The sequence below is a fragment of the Phalaenopsis equestris genome, unplaced genomic scaffold, assembly GCF_001263595.1.
Source record: "Phalaenopsis equestris unplaced genomic scaffold, ASM126359v1 Scaffold000513, whole genome shotgun sequence".
NCBI lineage: Eukaryota > Viridiplantae > Streptophyta > Magnoliopsida > Asparagales > Orchidaceae > Phalaenopsis > Phalaenopsis equestris.
In genome coordinates this window covers 2,522,633-2,547,566 of record NW_018164953.1, presented here as the reverse complement: position 1 = coordinate 2,547,566, position 24,934 = coordinate 2,522,633, and the positions used below count along the sequence as shown (strand labels likewise).

The following is a 24,934-nucleotide window of genomic DNA, read 5'->3' as shown; positions in this document are numbered from 1 at the left end:
AATATCATTAATAATAGTTAAATGTTTCATTTTTAGCATCACATTAGTAAAAAAGAAGTTGAGGAGTCTTTAAAGAAAATCAAGGGTTGAAAGTCTCTAGGACCAGATAATATCCCAATTAAAGTGTGGAAATATTTAGGAGATTTGGGAGTTTCTTGGTTTACTAAACTCTTTAATATTATTTTAAAAAATTAAAAATTGCCTGAGGAGTGGAGAAAGAGTATTTTGGTTCCCATTTTTAAGAATAAAAGGGATGTACAAGAGTGTGCCCATTATAGAGGAATTAAGTTGATGTGTCATACTTTAAAATTATGGGAGAGGAGAAAAGAACATAGGTTAAGACGTATTACAAGGATTTCTCATAATCAATTTGGATTTATGTCGGGCAGATCTACTATAGAAGCTATACATTTATTGAAAGGTTTGATGGAGAAGTTCAGTGATAATAAGGAGGATCTACATATGATTTTTATTGATTTAGAAAAGTTTTACGACAAGGTTCCAAGGGATATCCTTTGGAGAGTTCTTGAGAAGAATGGTGTTGACATGACTTATATTCAAGTCATTAAATATATGTATACAAGAACTGTTACTTGTGTTCGAAAAGGAGGATTGACCAAATATTTTCCTATTTTTGTTGGTTTACATCAAGGATCGGCTTTAAGCCCATACATTTTTGCTTTAGTTATGGATGGTCTTACTGGACACTTATAGGAGGATGTACCTTAGTGTATGTTTTTTGCTGATAATATCCTTCTCGTGGATAAGACGAGAGAAAAAGCTCAGGAAAACTTGAATTATGAAGGTCTACCTTGGAGTATAAAGGCCTTCGTTTGAGTAGAACTAAAATTGAATACATGGAATGTAATTTTAGTGGTAGTAGCTCTAATGACAAAAATGTAACAATGGGTTATCCAATTATTAAAAGGTGTGAACGCTTTAGATATTTTGGGTCCATTGTTCAAAGTGATGGTGATATTGATGGGGATGTTATTAGTAGAATTCATGTTAGTTGATTGAAGTGGATGAATGCTTTGGGCCTATTATGTGATAGAAAAGTACCGCCTAGATTGAAAGGAAAATTTTATAAGATGGTGGTGAGATCTGCAATGCTCTGTGGCGTTGAATGTTTGCCTTTAAAAGAGAAGCATAAGACTAAGTTAAGTGTTGCCGAGATGAGAATAATTAGGTGGATGAGTGGCTTTACACTTAGAAACAAAATGCGTAATGAATATATCCGTGATAGGGTTGGTGTAGCTCTAGTGACGGACAAATTAGAGAGTCGTCTTAGATGTGGTTTGGTCACATTAAATGTCGACCATCTGATGATCCGATGAGAAGAGTAGATGTTTTAGATTCGACTTGTGTTAAGAAAGGTAGATGTAGACCTAGGATGACTTGGGCATGTTATATAAAAAGATGATCTTAATTTATTAGAATTAAATAAAAATATGACACTAAAAAAATATGACACTAAATAGCAAATAGCATGCAATGGAGAAAAATGATTCATGTAGCCGACCCCACTTAGTGGGATAAATGTTTTGTTGTTGTTGCTCTTGTTATTTTTTATTCCAAAGCTCTTTCAAAAGATGCCTTGGCTTCTCAATCTTCACCATTGATACCACTGTCAATTTGAATGGCATAAAATATTTCTTTTCATTAAAGGCCTTACATTTACTAATTCTTAATATAAACAACTCTACCTTGATGCGTCTCTAATGAAGGACAAGACTGATTATTTGACTCCAATTAAATAAGTTTACCTATGCTTTATGATTGTTTTCTCGAAGACTTCAAGGCTTGTATTTTCCATTTTTACCTTAGTTGGCAGGAGTGTCACCTATAAATAAGGTGATTTATTCATTTTTGGGTATCGTTTTTGATCAATTGAAGAAATAATTGTGTTTTCTTACTTATTTTGGGTTCTACAGTGCTCTATTGGATAAGTGAGATGCTTCTACATTACATGCTTTAATACTAGTGATCTTCAAATTGGAGAAATAGAATAACCATTTTCTTATTGCCAAATTTCTCTTTGGTCTTTATCTTTCATTCTATCTTGTACAATCTCTAATGATGCCAATTTCCACAATCCTTAGTATCACAATTGTATCATGAGCTCTTGGAATTATTGAGCTTTCAACTCTAAATTGGTTTTTGACCAAATTAACCTTGTGTTAGGGCATTATGGTTGTAGGGGCTGAATTGATAGTTGTGAAGACCCGATCCGGGATTTAGAACTTTTAATGCGGTACTAGACAATCAAACGGTGAAATTATTATTATTCTTTTTTTTATATTCTATCATTAATGGTTTACAATCCAAACAAATTAAAAGAGCCTCTAAAAAGAGTATATTAAAGGAATACAATTTGATTTACATTAGTTAGGATTGCCTGTGCCTTTTATAAATATTTGTTTCTCAATTACTCAACTTCTAAACAAATGTTTAAACCTGAAATATTAATTTAAAAAAAGTGAGCTATAACAACTAATGAATACTAACTTTTAAACTACAGTAACGTAGCATGGTAGTTTTAAAAACAATAAACTAGTATAAAAGTATTTGATAGTATACATTTTCAGATACGATTGCTCAAGATAGCTCAACAGATTAAATGCATAGTACTATATTAGTTATGCATCCATTCTTTATATACACATACACACGCGCACACACACACATATATGTATACATACATACATACAAATACACAACCGTCACAAGAGCATTGTTTAAGTTGTACCAATTAAGGTTTGGTGTTGTATCTCTTGAGCTGACAGATAGTCCTCAAATGCTCTGTTGATATATTCAGTCTCATTATCAGATCTCAGTGTCTTCAACTGCCCCCATATTAGATCTGGATTGCCTCGTGGAAATCTATAAAGCAAGCAACCACCTCACTCTTCTATTACATCAAGTATTTCCAGGCAATACGAGAAAAACAATCAATAAACGTAACAAAATAATAATAACCATTTATAGAACTAGTAGAACAAGGTACATATACATCAGAATATATCAAATCAAACATACTAGAGCTCATATTCCCAGAACTGGCATTAGAGCTTCTAGTGAGCTTACCAAACTCGCAAACATCACACACCAATTTCTCCTTATTTCCCTTTCATATATAGAAGAATACAACTGAGTCAGTAAACTAAGACTAGAATATCTCATATGTCTGTGGTGTAGCAATAACATATCCTCAACGTTCCTCCCAGATCTTCTACTGCAGGACTTTCCATCATGGATGCTAGAGCAAAGTCAATCCCTCTTAGTCTAAGTATCAGAGTCCGTTTTGTCACGTTCCAGTCTCAAGTGTCTGGCCCATTCCTTTCTCTTGGAAGATCATCTGAGGAATATAAAAAAAATAATGCATTTTAACTAGAGAATAATGACATTAATGGATAAAATGTTTTCTGGAAAAGGAGCAAGTAAAATATTGAACAAAATAATATGATTGGTACATTTGATTGTACCCTTACCAACTATAGACTGCCTTACACCATCAACGGTCTATATATTCTCTGGTTCTATTAGATGAGTATATGAAGAGAACTCTTCTGCAGTACCTATCACGTGACGAGAAGCTTCCTAATCTATGATCCATTTTGATGATCTTGTGATGGAAATAGAGGTAAGAGCAAGTGTGCTACCAATACCTTTGTTGAATTGAGTATAAGTGACAATGTTATCCCTTGATGTCGATGGATTTGAAACATCCTCAACTCTATCTCTTGTTGCTTTCTGCCTCCTCTTCAACAGCTCCAGTAACCTGTGATCATTCTCAGTAAAGATTATCCTTGTCTCTCTATCGTCTTTTGTTACCATCAAATCTACCCAGTAGCCCCCTCGACTACAACCACGACCTCTAGACTGTCCACGTCCGCATGTTTCTTTATCTTTGGGTGACTTTGGATAATTTTTACTTAGGTGTCCACCTTCTCCACAGATGTAGCACTTGCGAGTCTCCCCTCTGGGAATCTGCCATACTTGAGCTAGAGGCAGCCAACCCAACGTTGATTGCATACCTGGAAGTCCACTTAGCTCAGAGTGTATCCTCATGCGACTCTCTTCCGGTATCATTGCAGTAATGCTCTCATCCAGTTTAGGAAGTGTTGTCTGGACTAGGAGAACTGATCTCTGATCAAAGGTTGGGTTCAAGTGAGCCAGAAACTGCATAGTTCTCATCTGTGCTAAGATCTCCCCCGTCTTCACCCTAATCACCACAGCTTGAGATAGGTGAGAATTGATTAAGAGCTTGCCACAGCTGCTCCAGCTCTATGAAGTACTCCTAAATCGATCTATCACCCTGAATCGTTGAATCTGGAGCACCATCATGTGATTCTCAGCTCCAACATAGATCTTCTTCAGTTTTGCCCAGATGTCGCTCACCTTTTGAATGTCATGCACTGATGAGGCAATCGATGGAACCATCGAATTGAAGAATTAGGTGTAAATCAATGCATGTGTGGTCCTCCACTCATCCCCCTGAATACTGCCACTGTTTGGTTTGACCTTCGTCCGGTATCCTTCTAACCTCTTCCCTACATCCGACGCGACCAACTCTAATATGTGGCCAGTCCATCGAGCTTTAGATCCACAAGATGGAGATCTAGTTTCCCCTACCTCAGAGCACGTGCAGAAGTAGTGGCTTCCATCTAGACGCTAGCTCCATGTATGAGCCCAACCAAGACTTTTAAAATTTCAGGATCTATCTTCCCAAGAAGCACCAAACCTTTACCTCCCACACTATCTCCATCTTCTGATATCTTCAATTTAGAAGCCTTCTTTGTCCACTCGCACACGTAGAACCAAAGTTCTCTCCTTTAACTATTATGATTTCACGCGCGCTTCACCTCTGCCCTGCACTGATTCGCTTGAATCATTTTGCAGTTATCCAGCAGTCGAAGGCGTTTTCAGTTCGCACATGAGCTCGACTATATCACGGTGGTTCACAAGCTACAATACCGCCCCAATCGCGCTTGTATTGCAAGATTGTGATCCCGTAGTGGCTTTCCTAGTTAGCACGATTACATCGTGAGAGTTCGTGTCGCAATCCCCTTGTTGCCATCTCGCGATCTCGCGATCCCCTTGTTGCGACTGTAAAACACCGCGATCTGTATAGTCGTGATTCCCTTCTTTCTGCTCTAGTTGAGTCAGTAACACGAGTTTGGGAGAAAAGTTGGAGTTCCGGGTCTCATGCATCCCGACGCATCAACCAGGGCTGCTAGGCTGCTAGGGGTTTGGGCTCTAATACCATAAAGAATTGATGGCACAGAGACCTACAACGTCGAAACTTACTCATTTTATTAACACTTTGGTTTATATGACTTACAACATTTACAAATATCTAGATGTCTTTCATTTACAAATAGAACCTTGCATTAGATATAAATCACAACAATATATATATATATATATATATATATATATAATGTAGTGAGTGCTAGATGGGTAAATACAAGAGAATTGCTTGCTATGTATGTAAATTTTCCAAAATATTTATGCTCCTTATTATGTGTTATTTTTCATCAGCAAATCTGCTCTCGGAACACAAATGAGCAAGGAAGAGAAGAAACGTTTAAAGCAAGAAGTGCAGTCTCTCAGGATGGAAGATATCTCATCATTCACTGAATCTCTACCTCCTGAATTTCTGTCAATACTACGAACAGAGTACACCCTTTGCTTTCAATACTTAAAATGCAATATTTCTATTTGTTTTCTTGACATCAGTTTCTTCTTCCATAGTGGTTTGTTGAGCTCCATATCGAGCAAACTCGGTGCCCCGCGTCGCTTGCGCCTTCTTACTTATGCAAAATATGCTGTCTATGGACTTGCAACACATTCTCATGCCAAGTCTGGTAAGGTTTTGTGGTATTGAAAATACCCTTTTTTTTTTTCTTTTGGACTATTTACATACATAGCACATAATTCTTATGTATTTACATATCTAAAAACTTAGCTTTTATATTTATGCCACCTTTGCTTTAAGTTAAAATACTAGTTATTTTTTATGTGATATGAAATATTTGGGTGGTAAAAATGTAAAAAAAAATGAACTTTAGGTGTAATATATGTAAATGCATAAGAATTGGGTGGTATTTATCTAAATGCTTTGGAATAAATGTAGTCTTAAAATTCTGAATCAACAGATCAATACAGTCTCTCAAAATTCGGAGCAAACATGAGTTATCTTTGGCTAAGAGCATATATTGGTAAAAGAAAAAAGACTTCCTGTTTATTGCATCTGGGTGTGACTCATCAGAAATGTATATTTTAACTCCTTTCTTCTACAGATTTGATGGAAGTTCTTCTGAAACTTGAAGATTTCAGACATTTACTGGTAATCAAGATTAAAAGAATCCTGAGTGAAGTAGCTGAAGTCTCACAATTCGTATTTGGTATTTTGTTTTTCAGTTTATGAACATTTTATTTATAGTGATTTTTTAATGAAAATAGAACATCAGCATTTGGAAAATTATTTTATGGTCTTTTTGGGGTAAAGTTCAGGTTTTTGATTGATAAAACATGATCAAAACATTGTATTTTTTATTTTTATCTGTTTTTGTCCCAGATAAAAGTGTACAAAAGCTGGGCTTTATGTACCATTTTTGAGTAGAAACTGAAATGAGCTGTAGTTTTGAGCAATTAAAAATTATTTTATTGATGTTATATTGTATTTTTAGGAATCAGGAATCATAAAATCATGCAACAAAAACTGTCCTGAATAAATATAAATTGGGGCATTTAGATAAATACCACACAATTCCTATGGTTGTATCGTCCCGGTTAAGATCTCATGGTTCTATTGAGGAACATGAGGGTGTTTTAATTATTTTAAGCTGCACTTGTTAAGATCTCATGGTTCTATCGTCCTGGGACAACAATTAATTTTGAATTTACAGTCTAACGAAGCTATTAATTTTTTTTAAACCAGAAAACTTTTGTTAACAACTATGGGTTACTTCATCCAAGAAATCCTCATAAATCCCAAAGAGTGAATTATTATGATTGTGTTATTCTTTTAATATTCTATCTTAAGTGAATGGTTTGAATTGATTTATTAAAGTTTCAAATGATTTCATTTAATTGAATGTGTTTTGTTATAAAATTTGGAAAGCTAAAGTTGTTTTTGTCAAAAGAATGTGTTGGTCGTGTGTTGTAGGATTTCCACCTAAATATATGTTCTTTGTCCTCTATCCTAAGGTTTCTTTTTAGATGTTAGGAATATACTAAATAGAAGAACAATTGCAGTACAACATGTATAAATGAAGCATATATAATTAAGTACATTAAAAGAAAAGGTAGGTGCACATACTTGCCACCTATGATGGCATTTTATATATACATACAAAAATCAAACAAATATTGAGCATTTTTTTTGTAATTTTAAATATGTATGTTTGTATAATGTTAGATGATAAACATATGAAAGATCAAAACTGGGTATAAGTTTTGAGTTAGGGATGGGCTCGGCTTCAGGGCATGCAACCCTGATAATTCTTCTCGAAGGACCTCAGTAGGTAACCATCAACATCTGTGCGTATAAAGTCCGACCTTGGGTAATAATTATCATAAAGAAAATCAAAGGAGAGCACTTCTTAGCATATACAGAGTAATTGAAAAGTGGACATCCAGAAGATAAATACCTAAACTTTGCTTTTCATATTATCACCTCCTAAATTTTTATATCATGTCAGAAATATTCTCAAGATAATTTTTCATGCACAAGTAAAATAGTAAATATATAAAGAAATTAAGTTTAATTGTTTGATATACAAATACATAAGAATCATATGGTGTGCATCATACTTTTAAAAAGTTTTAGAAAAATGGGTGAAGGTGAAGATAGAATTTCTTCCTTAAACTTCTTCAAGTAGCCATTAAATCCCTCTCAAATGATCATAGATATTATCTTGTATAAGCCTATTATATGGTTCATAAAGTATTTCTTCAATGAATAACCCAAGCAATCATATCATTATGTCAAAAACACTGTTTCTTTCATATGAAAGGAAATGAGATAATAATTGTGAACAGTTAATTATTTAATTTAATTAATTATTCTCATTTTTTGTTTATTTTATGGGTTAGTAAAAGTAAATTGAGCATATTTTGTATTCTGAAAAGAAATATTATATGAGAACAATAACATGGATAAATAACAAATATAAATTTTATTTTATTTCATAAATAAGAGTCATACAATTAAGGAAAATAAGAAAATAATTGAAAGAAATCAAAATAATGATAGGTCAACAATTACCAATGCCTAGGAAGAAATGTGCATAACTAGTGAGAAACTGAAAAATACTAAAAATATAAAATCTAAAATTCTACTTTGATGTATATGGTCTTGTTAGTGGCTGAATATAACATGTTATGCAAAAATTTAAATGAGCGAGTTTGACAAACATACTCAATAAATAACTGTTATTTATTAAATCATAAAAAATAAGAAAAATAAGGCATGAAGTATGAATAATAAAGAGGAACAATTATGCATATATAACATCATACAATTCACGGGAGAATTGAAACATGAATATGCTCAATTATGAACATGTGATTATTTCTTAGTTTAATCATATTAATTCATAACTTCATTTTTTTTTCAATTTTAATTTAATTTATATTTATATAGTCGGTTTTAACTAGGGCTGTCAAAAAAGCTCGTTGTTCGCGAACAGTTCGTGTTCGGTTCGTCAATGAGTTCGTGTTCGATTCGTTCGATAAGTAAACGAGACAAACGCGAACAAATTTTTTTCGTTCGGTTAGTTAAACGAACCAAACATGAACAGTAATGCGTTCGTTCGTGTTCGAATCGTTATTGTTTGAAATATAAAATAATATAAAATAATTATATATAAAAAATTTATTATATTTTAAAACATTAAATTTTATAAATTATAATATATAATAAAATAATAATAATAATATATTAATATACTATAGTAGTAATATACTAATATAGATATTGTATATTTATATAATATAAGTTATATAATTAATATATAATATTATTTTTATATATTAATATTAGAGATGACAAACTAGCTCGTCGTTCGCGAACAGCTTGTGTTCGGTTCGTGTTCGGCTCGTTCGTTAAGAAACGAACACGAGCTTATTTCAAACAAACTAAATTTTAAACGAACCGAACACGAACACAAGCTTTGTTCGTTCGTGTTCGGTTCGTTTACACCCCTAGTTTTGACGAACACCCAAAAATCAGGAAGGTTAATACCAACTCAAGAAAACTCGACAATTTTCTATAGAGTCGTCACTTTGTGAGTTTATTGGCTTGGCTATCCAAAAGAGTTCCACTGACCTATACATTATTACCCTTAAGCATATCAATTTTTTTTCACATGTGTAATATGTAAGAAATTTGCTACTTCACACAGGCTTGTAGTATGACATTAATTTACATGCAATTTCATAAATAAAAAGTATCATAAAAGAAAAAATTATAATTGTAGAATTTAATCAAATATGTATGAAGTTTTGCAGCTATAAAATAAAACAACCAAGTACTTTATTATGAGCAATAACTAAACATATTACAAGTGCAAAATTATAAAAAAAAAAAACTAAAATAGCAAGGGCACAAGTGGCAATCCTACAAGAAATCTACTAAAAATAAGCAAATATATATTATTTTATTCCATAAATAAAAGTCATACAATCGAGAAAAATAAGAAAATAACTCAAAGAAATAACATTTAGCGAGGCCATGGAAGAAAAATGTCATAACTAATGAGAAGTAGAAAAATACTAAAAATGAGAAATCTAAAATCTAAAATTTTGTTTTGGTGTATACGGTCTTGTTGGTGATTGAATAAAACTTGTTATGCAAAAATACAAATGAGTGTGTTTGACAAGCAAACTCCGTAAATAACAATTATTTATTAAAGTATTAAAAATAAGAAAAATAAAGCATGCAGTATAAACAATAAAAAATAATAACTATGCATATATAATATCATAAAATCACAGGAGTATTGAAACAGGAATATGCTCAATTATGAGCATGCGATTATTTTCAATTTGATTAAGTCATATTAATGCATAAGTTAATATTTTTTCAATTTAGTTTAAATTAAATTTATATAATTAGTTTTAAGAAAAACCCTAAAATAAGGAGGGTTAATAGTAACTCAAGAAAACTCGACGATATTCTATAGAGTCGTCACTCTATGAGTTTGCTGGCTTGGCTATCCAAATGAGTTCCATCAACCTATACATCATTACACATAATCATACAAAATTTTTCATTATTATAATATGTAAGAAATTTGCTACTACACACAGACTTGTGAAATGAAAATAATTTACATGCAATTTCAAAAAGGTAGGGTAAGAAGATATTATACTTGTAGAATTTATATGATGTTTTGCAGCTATAAAATAAAACAACTTATTACTTCATTATGAGAAACAGCTGAAACATATCACAAGTGCAAAATAACTGAAACATATCACAAGTGCAAAATAAAAAAAAAATAAATTAGCAATGGCACAAGTGGCAATCATATGAACCAGAAGTCTACTACAAGTAATAAGGATTGACGTCCCTAACTAGAAATGATACATTTATCCCTTAATATAAAACAGTTACTTACGTCGAGGTGATAAATATGATACTTCTATGTATTTAGCGGTGTGGCTATTCATCGATGGAAAAGATGGTGGTTTCACTCTGATGTTATCGGGCAAGGAGAACGAAAGAGCTGTAGTTTGAAGGAAGGAGGCGAAAGATAGGAGTTTTGGTGGTCTATGTACCCGACAATCCCATTGTTGCCTCTCGGGTGGCTCTAATCACGACTGAATCGTGATGGTTCGTTTAGATGGGCTATGAGTTTGTGCCAAGGAAAAGGAAAGAAGTTGGTCGAGAGAATTTGGTGGCTACAAGAGGAGGTAAAGAGAGGGGTGACTGTGATGCTCTAGGCTTCACTGTAGGTCCTCCTTAAGTAGCCAAAAATAGGTGGTAAAGGAGTGAAGAAGCAAAGGAAAGAAATATTTGTGAGATTCTTGTGTCCAAATCAGGAAGGCGGCAGAAGATGATCGCTCAATCCATTGAGAAATTAGAAGGTGATTATAACGTCAAAACTTAAATACATACCTAAAGTATAATGTCCATCTTAAAAATCAGCAGAACAGTAACTGCATAAGCCTCGGCTTGTATTAAGTTATTTTGAGAATCAGAATTATTAGTTGAAATGTTAATGATTAAACTAGTTTTTGATGTTTTATATACTTACATTTAATATGCAAATGATCTTAAATGTTAGAGAGTAGGAACTGTGGGAACAACCGCAACAGTCAATAAAACGAGAAATTCCTGATGAACTTGTAAAAGTTTCAAAACAAGTGCTTAGATAGTTCATAAATGAGACTTTTTTTTGAGTCCTTTATTATTATGTATTTGAAGCATTAAAGTTGCTAAGCTAATCATTACACAGGCGCGAGTAAATGAACTGAAAATAAAATTAAACTTAAAATTTATTAAAGATAGATTTAACTCATTGTACCATGTGTACTTCAATTGCAATGTAAAATTAAGGAAGGTGTTAAACTAAGTATGAGAAGATTTTATCATGTACCATAGATTTAGTTATCAATAAAAATTGGTTTTATGTCATTCTATATGAAATGAATCATATTATATGATCTATTTTTTATATAATTATAACATTACTGTTTTAATTAAATTAATAAGCGTGGTTTGAAATGTTTGCTAAAACTATAAGAACTGATAGGCATTTTCGAAATCAAGTCGATCATACTTTGTTTGTAAAACACACTCAGGAAGGTAAGGTTGTTCAATTGATAGTTTATGTGAATGATATGATTTTTTTATGGGTGATGATGAAAGAGAGATTCTCACGATTAAAAAAAGTGCTTGATATGGAGTTTGAAATCAATGACTTATGAACCATGAGATATTTTCTAGGTATGGAGGTAGCAAGGTTCGAGAAAGACATCGTTTTATTATAAAGGAAATATATCCTTTCTATTAAAAAAAACGAGAATGATTGGACGTAAGGCTGTTGATACTCCAATGGATCCCAACCATAAGTCAAAGATGGGAGAAAAAGTGTCTCTATGGATAAAGGAATATATCAAAGATAGGTAGGAAAACTCATCTACCTATCATTTATGAGATGAGATAATGCACACTATGTTAGGATTGTGAGCCAAAACATGAATGACCAAAATGAAGAGCATCTAGAGTTGATTTACAAAATTATAAGGTTTCTTAAGAAGAATCCTAGTTATGGATTAATCTTTGAAAAAAACAAGAACAGAGAGTTGAAAGCCTATATGATGTTAGCTGGGTTGGGGAATTCACTGATAGAAGATTCACTACAGACTACTGCTGTAATAATTCTTTTTGAGAAGTCGGGTAAATTTTTTTGCAATAAAAAATGTGTTTCATGTTAAATTTTTAATTATGGCCCACATTGCCCAAAAACCCACTAATGTGTGTCATTTACTTTGATAATAAATGACAATTGATTAATTAAATTATCTAAATCCTTTTTGCTATGTAACCCCTTTATGGATGGTGGTTACTAATGTGTGTTATTTATTTTAATTAGTTAATTAAATTGTCTTAAATCCTTTTTAATATGTAACCCCTTTATGGATAGTAGTTACTAATGTGTGTTCTTTATTTTAATTAATTAATTAAATTATCTTAAATCCTTTTTTTATAAGTAACCCCTTATGGATGGTGGTTACTAGCATGTGACGTTTATTTTAATAATAAATGTCAATTAATCAATTAAATTATTATAAATAATATTGGTCAGTAACCTCCCTGATGGATGGTGGTTAAATAACACATAATTCGGACGAGGGTCCTCTCTCTTTTAACAGACACCGTATCTTTCTCTCCATCAGAAAGTATAGAAAGTTCTAGGAGATTAGAGAGAGAAATTTTATCTCCTCAGATTTAATTCTACAATCATGAACACAGATATGTTTTTCTCTTATGAATGAATATGTAAAATCACGAATTCAAATATCTTGGTCATTATATGCATAAAGTATGCATAAAGTGTTTGGGGTTTGGGTCATAAAGTTGGATCACAAATGAAAAGTTCTAACATGTGGTATCAGAAAATTGATTGTTGAATTTGTGAATTTTCATTACTTTTAATTATATTAATTGTATTAAGTTTTCGCTGTAAATTAGATTTTGGAAAAAAATTTCTAAAGTTAATTGGTGAATCGAGATATTATTTTGAGTTTTGTTAGACAATGAATTTGTCTCTTTACTGTCGGCCTTCTTCACTAATCTACCCACTATAATTTATGTTATTCTTAATTTATATTATGAAATATATATTGTGGTGATTGAAATTATTGTTTATTTGAATTCTATATTATGTTTAATTTGTTAGCCACCAAAGTGACCAAATTAGTATGTTTAATAGATGTCAAATTAAATAGATTCAATTACTCATGAGTATGTGATGCTTATTAAGAAAAAAAAATTATATTTTATTATAGGTATATTAAAATTTATTGATCATAAATATTTATGAATCGCCCAAAGGGTTGATTATTTGTTTTATAATCTTTGAATATGATTGTGTTATATTTAAATAATTGGTTAAATATGTTTATATATCTAAAGATAATAGACATATCTAATTAGAGTACAAACAATTGCTAATTATATTAATTCAAAATCAAGCTTCAATTATGTTTATTATTGTGCATTATTATATCATTCAAAGGAGATTTTCAATAGACTTTTAATATTTTTATTTAATCTAATTGGATATGAATATATGTTTATGTTTAATACACGAATCATTAATGTATGAGTATGTTCTATTTATTTGCAGTATTTACTCTTATTTCTCTTCATTCGCAAGCTACATCTGTTCAGACGTTCAATGGGCTTAATTTCTCTAAATGGCATGAACAAGTTCAGTTTCACCTTGGTGTTCTGGATCTTGGTTTCACACTCACGACCGAGAAGCCTCCTGCTCTTACTGATTCCAGCAATGCTGAGCTGAGATTTTTCTATAAAGCTTGGGAGAAATCAAACAGCTTGAGCTTAATTTTTTTGTGAATGGCTATAGTAAACAACATAAAATGTACATTTTCTAACCCTGAAAGTGCTAAAGAATTCATGAAATTTGCTGAGGATTGTTCTCAGTCTGACTTTGCTGAGAAGTCTCTTGTTGAGACACTGTTGAGTATGTTAACCAACATGAAATTTGATGGTTCATTTGATGGAATTTGATGGTTCTCATACTATGCATGAGCATGTCGTTGAAATGATGAACATAGCAGCAAGACTTAAGACCCTGGGAATGGAACTGAATGAGAATTTCCATGTGCAGTTTATCATTAAATTCTTGCCTCCTGAGTATGGTCCATTTCACTTGAACTACAACACTATGAAAGCAAAGTAAAATGTGAATGAACTACATTCTATGCTCATTCAAGAGGAAGTACGGCTTAAAAAAGGAGGAAATCACTCAATTTATCTCATCGATCATCAAAAAAGAGCTGTAAAGAAACCTGGAAAGAAGAATAGACAGAACAATCAAAGACCAGTAAAGATTAATGTGTCATCTGCCTCAATTCACAAAGAGGAACATAAAGAAATTAAGGGTCTGTTTGGGGCAGTTGTAGCTTATTGAATAATCTGCTGATAAGCTGATTAAAAATAAGCTGTTGATAAGCTAAGTGCGGTGGCTATTAGAAATTTTTATTTTTTTGGAAAAGTCATATCACTGCCAGAAAGTTGTCGCTGCACCAAGATAGATGCGCTGTGAAAATGCTGCTTTCAGCATTTTCAAAACACATAAGCTGTCAAAACGCAGTTTACCCAAATTGTCCAGGTACATTTTCAAAATGCCACCGCACCAAATAAGCTGTCCCAAACGGACCTTAAGCGTCATTTTTACAGAAAACCTGAACACTATCAAAATGAGTGTCAGAAGTGTAAAGACTGGTTCGAAAAGAAATGTAAACCTTGTGTTTCTGTATGTTTTAAATCAAATTTGGCTGACATTCCTTATAATACTTGTGGATTGATTCTGGTTGTACCGCTCATGTTTCTAAAATGATGCAGGGATTTTTTACAATGCAAACCATAAACCCAAATGAAAAGTTTTTCTTCATAGAAAATCGAGTCAAAACTCTAGTTGAAGTAATTGGAACCTATCGATTGATTTTAGATATTGGAAATCATTTAGACCTTTTTCAAACACTTTTTGTCCCTTTTGTTTCTCGTAATTTGATTTCATTGTCTAAATTTGATTATGTTAAATTTGATTATGTTGTGTTGGATACTCTTTTAAATTTGGGAATGGATGTTTCAGTTTGTTTAAACATAATTATCTCATTGGTTCTAGTATTCTTTGTGATGGTCTATATAAGCTTAAACTTGATAACATTTTTGTTGAGACTTTGATAACCATACATCATAAAGTTGGTACTAAACGTGATTTTATGAATGAAATTTCAGCTTATTTGTGGCATAAATGTTTGGGTCATATATCTAAAGAAAGAATTAAAAGATTGGTGAAGAATAAAATCCTTAATGATTTAGATTTTACTGATCTTTGCATCTGTGTAGATTGTATTAAGGGAAAGCATACAAAACACACACTTAAAAAAGCTGTCACAAGAAGCACACAGCTCCTTGAAATTGTACACACTGATGTTTGTGGACCTTTTGATGTTTCATATTTTGGTGGAGAAAAGTATTTTATCACCTTTATTGATGACTTTTTGTGTTATGGGTATGTCTACTTATTACATGAAAAATCTCCATCATTAGATGCCTTAAAGGTGTTTATAACTGAGGTTGAGCGATAATTAGACAGAAAAGTGAAAATTATTACGTCTGATAGAGGTGGTGAATATTATGGAAGGTACAATGAATCTGGATAATGTCCAAGTCCATTTGTTAAATTCCTTCAAATTAATAGCATATGTGCTCAATACACTATGTCAGGAACACCACAACAAAATGATAGTGTAGAAAGACAAAACCGTACTCCAATGGAAATGGTTAAGAGTATGATGAGTAATTTTTCTTTACCCTCATCATTATGGATGCATACTTTAAAGACCGTTGCATATTTAATGAACAAGATTCCTAGTAATGTAGTTCCAAAGACTCATTTTGAACTGTGAACTGAAAGAAAACCTAGTTTAAGGAAACTGTGTGTTTGGGGTTGCCTAGTGGAAATAAGGTTATATAATCCACATGAACAGAAACTAGACTCAAGAAAAACCATTGGTTTCTTCATTGGTTATCCAAAAGAATCTAAAGGGTATAGGTTTTATTGTCCTAACCATAGTACAAGAATTATTAAAGCTAGAAATGTTAAGTTCATTGAAGATGGTGAAGTTGATGGGAGTTTGGAATCACGTAAAGTGAAGATCCAAGAAATTAGTGTTCAAGTTCATTTACCCAAAATTTCTTCTTAAGTTGTTGAACAGTTTGAAAACTTACAAGAACAACAGATATATGATCAAATACTCCACAATGAAACTGTCACTAATGAGCCTACATTAGATGAAATGCATAAAGTAGTACTTAGAAAGTCTCGATGACAAAAACGGTCAATTATTTCTTATGATTATGTGGTTTATCTACACAAGTTTGAATTTGACTTTGGAGTCGATGAAGATATGGTTTCATTTTCACAAGTCATAGAAAGTGCAATTTTTTCTTAATGATTAGATGCAATAAAAGATGAGTAAAATCGATGGATCACAACAAAGTCTGGGATGTCGTTGAATTGCCTGAAGGTTGTAAAAGAGTAGGGTGTAAATGGGTCTTTAAGACTATGTGTGACTCGAATGACAATATTGAACGATATAAAACCAGACTTGTTGCCAAAGGTTTCACTCAGAAAGATGGCATCGACTATAAAGAAACATTTTCTCAAGTTTCTAAGAATAATTCATTTAGAATTATCTTGACACTAGTAGCTCATTATGATTTGGAGCTACACCAAATGGATGTGAAAACTATCTTTCTAAATGGGGATTTAGATGAAGAGGCCTACGTGAGTCAACTTGAAGGATTTTCAGTTGAAGGAAGGGAACACATGGTGTGTAAACTTAATAAATCAATATACACTATCACGTCCTTTGAATTTAAAGAAAACAATATTAATCGGTGTATATATCTGAATGTCAGTAGGAGCAAGATTATATTTCTCATCCTGTATGTTGATGTCATCTTGCTAGCTACAAATGATCTTGGCTTATTGTATGAAACCTCAAAGAACTTTGAAATGAAGGATATGAGTGAGACATCTTTTGTAATTGAAATTGAAATATTTCGTGATAGATCACAAGGATTGTTAGGGTAGTCTTAGAAAGCATATATTGATAGGGTTCTTAAGAGATTCAATATGGAATGGTGCTTTGCAAGTATTGCTCCAATTTAGGAAGGAGACAAATTTAGCCTTATGCAGTGTCTAAAGAATGATTTGGAACATAAATAAATGAAAAAAAATTCATTATGCATCTATTGTTGGAAGCTTCATGTATGCTAAAACTTGTACCAGACATTAGCTTTGTTGTGAGGATGTTGGGCAGGTATCAAAGTAATTCAGGAATAGATTATTGGAAAGTAGCAAAGAAAGTTTTGAGGTACCTGCAATGAACAAATGACCACATGCTCACTTATAGAAGATCTAATGATCTTGAAGTGATAGAATCTTTGGATTTTGTTGGATGTGTTGATACCAGAAAATCAACATTTGGTTATCTGGTTCTTTTTGGCTAAAGGGGCAATCTCATGGAAAAGTGCAAAACAGACTATCATTGTTGCATCTACTATGGAAGCTGAATTTGTGGCATGCTTCGAAGCTACAGTTAAGGGCTTATGGCTGTGGAATTTTATTTTAGAACTTTAAATTGTCGACAGTAATGCCAAGCCGTTGAAATTTTACTCTGATAACTCCACAACAGTCTTCTTTTTTAAAAACGACAGGTATTCCAAAGTTGTTAAACACATGGAGTTAAAATACATTGTCGTTAAGGAAGAAGTTTAAAAACATAAGGTGTCAATTGAACATAATGACACTAGTCTTATGATTGTGGATCCATTAACGAAAGGGTTGCCATCGAAGACATTTAACGAATATGTCGTGAGAATGAACATTGTTGAAACCCTTTATTAGCTTATGTTTAGTGTTTTCTATGTTTGATACTTCGAGCTCATTTTATTGTTGTTTTTTATATTTATATAACTTGTTTTATCGTTAGTATACATTTTATGTTGTGTAATGTTTAACAAGATTTGACTTTTAATAGACATTTTGGGACCATGATGTATTTCTCATTATGTTAAGTATGTAATTGATATTGTGATACATGGAAGGGACTGTGTCGATAAATTTATACGCAACCGTCATGATTCATATTAGTTTCATACTTATTAGTGAATTATTATTTGATCAATATAAAGAAGAATTTTAACTTATATTTTGTGCAATATGATATGCACTATTAAAAAAAATTACGTAGGCCAAGTGAGATAATACTAACCTTTTAATTGTGGTCCATGTTGCCCAAAAACCCAGTGACGTGGGTGATTTACTTTAATAATAAATGACAATTAATTAGTTAAATTATCATAAATCCTTTTTGATATGTAACCCCTTTATAGATGCAGCTACTAATGTGTGTTATTTATTTTAATTAATTAATTAAATTATCTTAAATCATTTTTATTATGTAACTCCTTTATGGATAATAGTTACTAATCTCTGTTATTTATTTTAATTAATTAATTAAATTATCTTAAATCCTTTTTGATAAGTAACCCCTTATGAATGATGGTTACTTGCATGTGTCATTTATTTTAATAATAAATATCAATTAATCAATAAAATAATCATAAATACACATAATTTGAAGAATGATCCTCTCTCTTCCTAACAATCACCATATAATATTCTCCATCATTAAGTACATAAAATTTCAGGTGATTAGAGAGAGAAACTCCATCTCCTCATATTTAATTCTACAATCATGAATACATGTATTTTTCTCTTATTGATATATGTAAAAATCATGAATTTAAAAATCTTGATCATTATATGCATAAGTGTTTTGGTCATAAAATTGGATCATAAATAAAAAGTTCTAACACTCCAAATTTAGAATTTCTCATAATTCAATCGAATCAATTGTATAATATTTATATGTTAAATTAATCAATTTTATTTAAATCACTATATATAAATTTTGAATGGAATAAGAGATCTAAAAATTAAAAGTTAGAAAGTAATTAACCTAATTAACCCTCCCTAATCCCTAGAGTTTCAGACCGCCTGTCACGCCATTTTGTTCGAGGGTTTCGATTGAACGATTTCCAGAGCTTCGAAATTTCTCCTCCCTTACCCGTCCTCTACTCCTCTCGATTTTGCTCACACGCCGGTTCGATCTCCCTGTTCCATCGCTCGGCAGTGAAGGATCCGAGCGACACGCATTGAAGCCGCGGAGCCCCGCCCCTCTTCCCCATCTTCCGTTTCCTTCACCTCTCGCAGCGATACATCTCCCGCAACTACTGCGGGATTCATATCTCATAGACTTCTCTGAGAATCAGCCTTTTTTACATCAATCGTAAGCTACTGAACTCATTTGACGATCACTTTGTTGTGCAAATAAATTGCAAGGGTATTCACTCTCAATTCAAAACTCTTTCATGCTTCCAACCATGAGTTAGCTTCAAATCAAACTCGCTCCCACTAGACAACTAGTTACACTGAGTCCAGGACATATTTTGTTTAAGAATGTCATGTATCGAACTTTTTTATTGTTGATTTTTCCCATCACATATAAATAAGGAGCCATTAGTTGAGCACTTGAATCGATATTTTTCTGTGTTTTTTGTTGAAATTCTATCTTTTTAGTCTCCCTCATATTTTGGCTTTAAGTCTGTTTTTCATTCACCCTTTTCTTTGTGAGCGGTTCAACTGGATCTTTTTTAGATTAATCCAATTGAGGAGAATCAATCAGACTCATCAGTCTCTCTTCCCTCCTTTTTAGTTTCCCCATCTCTTGTATAGCGTTGGTGTATTTCTATTGATAACATTGGATTCAATGTGTATTATATAAAATCATGGAAGTGAACTCCAAGAATATGAGAATCTAGTTCTTGTTTCTATTGAGTTTCATTCATTTAAAGACCACCTGGGCTTGACCTACAATTTCATGAAGGAAATAGGATGATTTTCTTGTAAGATCTTGTCCAATTGTTACAAGGTATATTTTCTTTCATGTGGATCTCCTCCCTATGAATGTAAAATTTTCAGGCAGTACATGAAGCATAGGAAGGTGGGAGGAAGATCAGTTGAAATAAGGATATGTTTTTTTTGCAATGCTATGAAATAACTGGATATGTTTTAGGCAAATGTTTAGCATTCTAATAGTTTTAGGCAAGAAAATGTTCAAACAGATGGGAGTGGTACTGGCTTTTATGCATCATGTATTCTAGAGTATATGTTACTGCCCTATTTGTATATTGAATATGAAATATACCTATGCAGGGGAAAGATACATACTGGCTTGCATACATCATGTGTTCTAGAGCATATATTACTGCCCTATCTTTAAATTGAATATGAAATATACCTATTCAAGGGAAGTTTACATACGTAGCACACAATTCTTATGTATTAACATACCTCAGACCTAATCTTTGATATTTACATGTATAGCACTTTGGTGCTTTAAACCTATTATGCATGAAAAGTTAGATTTAACTTTAAAAACTGGTAATAGCGTTAATTTTTATGTGATATTAAAGATTTGAGTGCTATTTGTGTAAATATGAAAGTTTAGATGTGATACATGTAAATGAAATTCTAAAAGAGTGTAGAAAACAGAGAGCATTAAGAAGGGAGCAAAACAGCAAACCAGATGACTGATTTACTTTGATTCCTTCTATTCTCCCCTTCATTAATTTCAGAAAACACAGATGCATAATATATACTATAGATGAAATAAGCCTAAGGAGAAATACACCCCTGGTTAGTTAAAGCTGGCAGCTTTTTCTATACAGGAAGTGGAGAATTAGTCTTGTAGTTTGTAATGGACCGTGTTGATTTATTTTCAGAGTGCAGTGGAGCAAGAATATTATTTGCATGACTGGTTGTTATTCCCTTAGCTGCTTTGGTGGAAGAATTTGTAAGCTTATTCGTTTTATCAGTAAATACAAAAGAATTGTGTGTCATGTATGTAAATAACACTTCTTTTTCTTAATTTGTGGATATGTGAATTGAGAAGATCAGAATGCTTTCACTTTTCATTAGTAAATAGTTTTTTTTTTCTTGAATTTGTCATTGTAGTGCATTTTTCTCCTTTGTTGATTTCTTGATTGTCTAGCAGATAACTCCCGACCAATATTTTGAATGCCTTGACCTCTAATTCATGGAGAGCGCCTCCAGTGAAGATGAAGGCTCTCTCAGAGATAATCATGTAGACCTCAACAATGAGAATATGGAACACCACTTGGCAATGGAGGGCAGCGGTCATTTCAATGATTCAGAAAGTCTTCTCCCTTCTCATGAAGAAGCCTCTGAAAATATTGAACCGTTTATTGGCATGGAATTTGAGTCTGAAGAAGCCGCAAAGGAATCCTACATGTCATATGCGAGTCGGGTTGGATTCTCCGTACGCATCAGCAAGTCTCGCCGTTCAAGGAATGACGAATCCATTATCATGAGACGTTTTGTGTGTTCCAAGGAAGGTTTTCATATGAAAAAGAGCAATTATGAAGATGGTAAGAAAAAGAGAAAGCGTGCAACCATTAGGGAAGGTTGTAATGCCATGATTGAAGTTATTCAAAAATATTATGGGAGATGGGTTGTTACTAAGCTTGTTAAGGAGCATAATCATGTTATATCAGCTCCAAGTCGTGTAAGGTACATTGCACCTGAAGAATATGCTGGCATGGAACCATTTGTTGGAATGGAGTTTTCATCTCATGAAACTGCACAAATGTTTTATTATGCTTATGCTGCTCGCACTGGATTTGATGTCCGGATTAGGCTTTCACGTCGTTCAACACGGGATGAGTCCTTTGTTATGCGACGTTTTGTATGCACCAAAGAGGGCTATAGTACATACGAGGAGAATTTTGATGACAGTAAGAAGAAAAGAAACCGAACTCCTACTAGAGAAGGCTGCAAAGCAATGTTCGAGGTGATTAAAAAGGATTCTGACCGATGGATTGTTTCTAAACTCGTCACAGAACATACACATGACCTTGTTATTGCACCTGGCAAAGTACACTACATCCAATCACAAAGTGAAGTAGTCGTTCTCGCAAAAAGTGGTGCTGTTACTCGTGAAAAATCTGCGGCACTAACAAACTCAAAGCCACGGTTTGGAGATAAAATTGGACGCTTTGATAGTCTTTCTTCAAATGATCAGGGGTCAAGGGCGGATTTAACGAATTCCTGTCAAAATTCCTTTGAATTTGAGGAGTCCCAGTTTTTATTGGAGACTTTGAAGAAGATGCAGGCTGAGAATCCTGCATTCTTTTATGCTTTTCAAGTTGATAAAAATAATTGCCTAATAAATGTATTTTGGGCTGATGCAAAAGCTAAGATGGCTTATTATTGTTTTGGTGATGCTGTAACGGTTGATACTTCACACAAGGAGAATAAGAACGTGATGCCTTTTGTAATGTTTACTGGTGTTAATCACCACTGCCAGTCGGTAACTTTTGGGTGCGCCCTGCTGACAGATGATAGTGAGGCATCATTTATCTGGCTGTTTGAAAACTGGCTTGTAGCTATGTGTGGACGCCCTCCAATTTCACTAATTACTGATCATCATGAAGCGATGGCTGCCGCAATTTCGAGTGTTTTCCCAGATGCCTGTCACCGACTTAGCCGATACCATATTTTAAGAAAATGCAGGGAAAGATTGTCCAATCTGTATTTCATTCATGGAAGCTTGGAGACTAGTTTTGAGATGGAGTTTTTGAAGTGCATTGACGAGCCAGAAACTGTTCAAGTGTTCGAGCTGCAGTGGAAGTCTATTCTGGATAAATATGACCTGGGTGAGAATACTTGGCTACAGTTCTTGCACAGCATTCGCCACAAATGGGTTCCAGTGTACCACAAAGGCACTTTTACGGCAGATATATCTTTAGCCGAAAAACCAGAAAGTTTGAGCATGTTCTTCGAAAAGTACTTCAATAAAAAAATGTCCTTGCAGGTCTTCATCAGCATCCTCGATCAGGCGATTGCTGTTTGGTATGAAAGAGAAGCACTAGAGGATTTTGCTTCATCATATACCAGACCATCATTGAAAACTCCATCAAGTTTGTTAAAGCAAGCAGCAGAAATATATACGAGAACAATATTTGATGCTTTTCAGGATGAGTTTGTAGAATCTCTAGGTTATTTCGCTGATAAAATTGAAGATGGGGTCATCAGTAAATATACTGTCACAAAAGATGTAGATGCGTGCACTTGTCTTGTGACCCATGATTCCTCGGATGAGAGGACAAGTTGTAGTTGTTTCAAATTCGAGAGGTCCGGCATCTTATGCAGGCATATCTTGAGAGTATACTTAACAGTTGATGTTCGTATTGTGCCCGAGCACTATATTTTAAAACGATGGACAAAAGATGCAAAGAATGGATTTGTTTTGGATGAATGTGCAAGGTACAGTGATCTTGTTTGTCAAGTCATTAGGTTTTCGAAGGAATAGGATCAGCATCTCCGGATGCTTTTAGTATTACAAAACATGCACTTAGTATGACTGTTTTTAGTGCTTTTAATGCAATTGTGAGATTAGGAAAGCTAGCTACCTGAAAACCAACGCCTGTAAAATAAACACTTGGACTGGTACAGCAGTGGTTGAATCAGTGATTGAATCAAGACAAGTTTTGTTTAAAAATTGTGCAGTTATTTGCGTGATTCAAGGTTTTGTTGACCACTGCCACAATATCAAAGGCAGTACCATATAAATCTGTCAGCTCAATATGAACAGAGAACAGTGTTGTTCATGTACTCAGCTTCAATGAGAACTCAACTAAGGTAACCATATGCATATTCATTCAAATTCATTTGGACAAATACAAGGAAATCTCATGCTTAAATTTTATGAGTAGAGGTAGAGGTGATCGGCGATATCAAATGTCAGGTAGATCTCTAGATCTCTAGAAATCTTCCCATCTCGAAGTTTTGAGAATGACATTTTAAGAAATCACATGACTCAAATATTGCTTAACGCTTCAATCTATGTCCTAAAGGTTTAAATCCTATGTCAAGTTCCCGATTTTGGTTTCTTTGAACACCACTTTTAGTGTCATTGGGTTTATCTCATAAGCATGTTCTATTTGACTAGAAATTTATTAAAATTTTACATTTAGTGATCCTAAGTATGATTATGAAAGTTCTGAATTGAAAATTACCTGATGATTCGTGCTTGATTAGAACTTTTCTTCGTCCCGATGTAGCATTTGTATCTTCTGATAGTGTGCCTTCATGTGTTTGAAATCTATTGAATTTTGTTCATAATACACTTTTTTGACTATTTTTTCATTTATTATGTTGTAGTGTAACCTCAAGTTGGAATGCTATTTTATTATCTTTTTTTAAGGAATGGTAAGAGATTATTATACGAGTTTCAGCCACCCCTAATGTGCCTAACAATTCGAGTACAACCTCCTTAAGGCCAACGGTGCTAGAGGGGATTTGAACCCCTGACCTGAGGAGTCTTATACCGTGGATGCCAACCAATTGGTTGGGGTTCGCGGCACAAGTTAGAATGTTATTTAATACATGTAGACAAAAGTGTTTAGTGTTTCCAAAAATTTTGGGTCTAATTAAGGCTCTTTATTAGAGTTGTTTAAAAGATGTTAACTCGTCATAGGTTATTTATCGAAGATGCTTGATCGGGCCTT

General features: G+C 33.1%; 2 protein-coding genes across 6 annotated transcripts in view; both read left to right on the top strand.

Annotated features, from left to right (window-relative positions):
* Positions 1 to 6,649, top strand: part of LOC110028501 (uncharacterized aarF domain-containing protein kinase 1) — a 114,144-nt gene extending 107,495 nt beyond the window's left edge. For 2 of the 3 annotated variants that reach the window (XM_020730371.1, XM_020730370.1), the window contains 4 exons: positions 5,545 to 5,682; positions 5,758 to 5,870; positions 6,162 to 6,224; positions 6,306 to 6,649. In XM_020730371.1, the coding sequence (XP_020586030.1) occupies positions 5,545 to 5,682; positions 5,758 to 5,870; positions 6,162 to 6,224; positions 6,306 to 6,433 (442 nt within the window). In that variant the 3' untranslated portion in view covers positions 6,434 to 6,649. Of the gene's footprint in view, positions 1 to 5,544; positions 5,683 to 5,757; positions 5,871 to 6,139; positions 6,225 to 6,305 lie in introns of those variants that run through there. The other variant, XM_020730372.1, reaches the window with a different exon arrangement.
* A 12,675-nt stretch (positions 6,650 to 19,324) lies between these two features.
* Positions 19,325 to 24,429, top strand: LOC110028534 (protein FAR1-RELATED SEQUENCE 5-like). 3 transcript variants are annotated; one of them, XM_020730431.1, is made up of 3 exons: positions 19,325 to 19,632; positions 21,128 to 21,198; positions 21,400 to 24,429. In XM_020730431.1, exon 3 carries the CDS (start codon positions 21,442 to 21,444, stop codon positions 23,734 to 23,736), a length of 2,295 nt encoding a protein of 764 aa, XP_020586090.1. In that variant the 5' UTR covers positions 19,325 to 19,632; positions 21,128 to 21,198; positions 21,400 to 21,441; the 3' UTR covers positions 23,737 to 24,429. The 3 variants fall into 3 exon arrangements, with proteins under 3 accessions (XP_020586090.1, XP_020586091.1, XP_020586089.1); XM_020730432.1 differs by lacking the exon at positions 21,128 to 21,198 and having other exon boundaries at positions 21,397 to 24,429; XM_020730430.1 differs by lacking the exon at positions 21,128 to 21,198 and having other exon boundaries at positions 21,400 to 24,428.
* Positions 24,430 to 24,934: the final 505 nt, after the last annotated feature.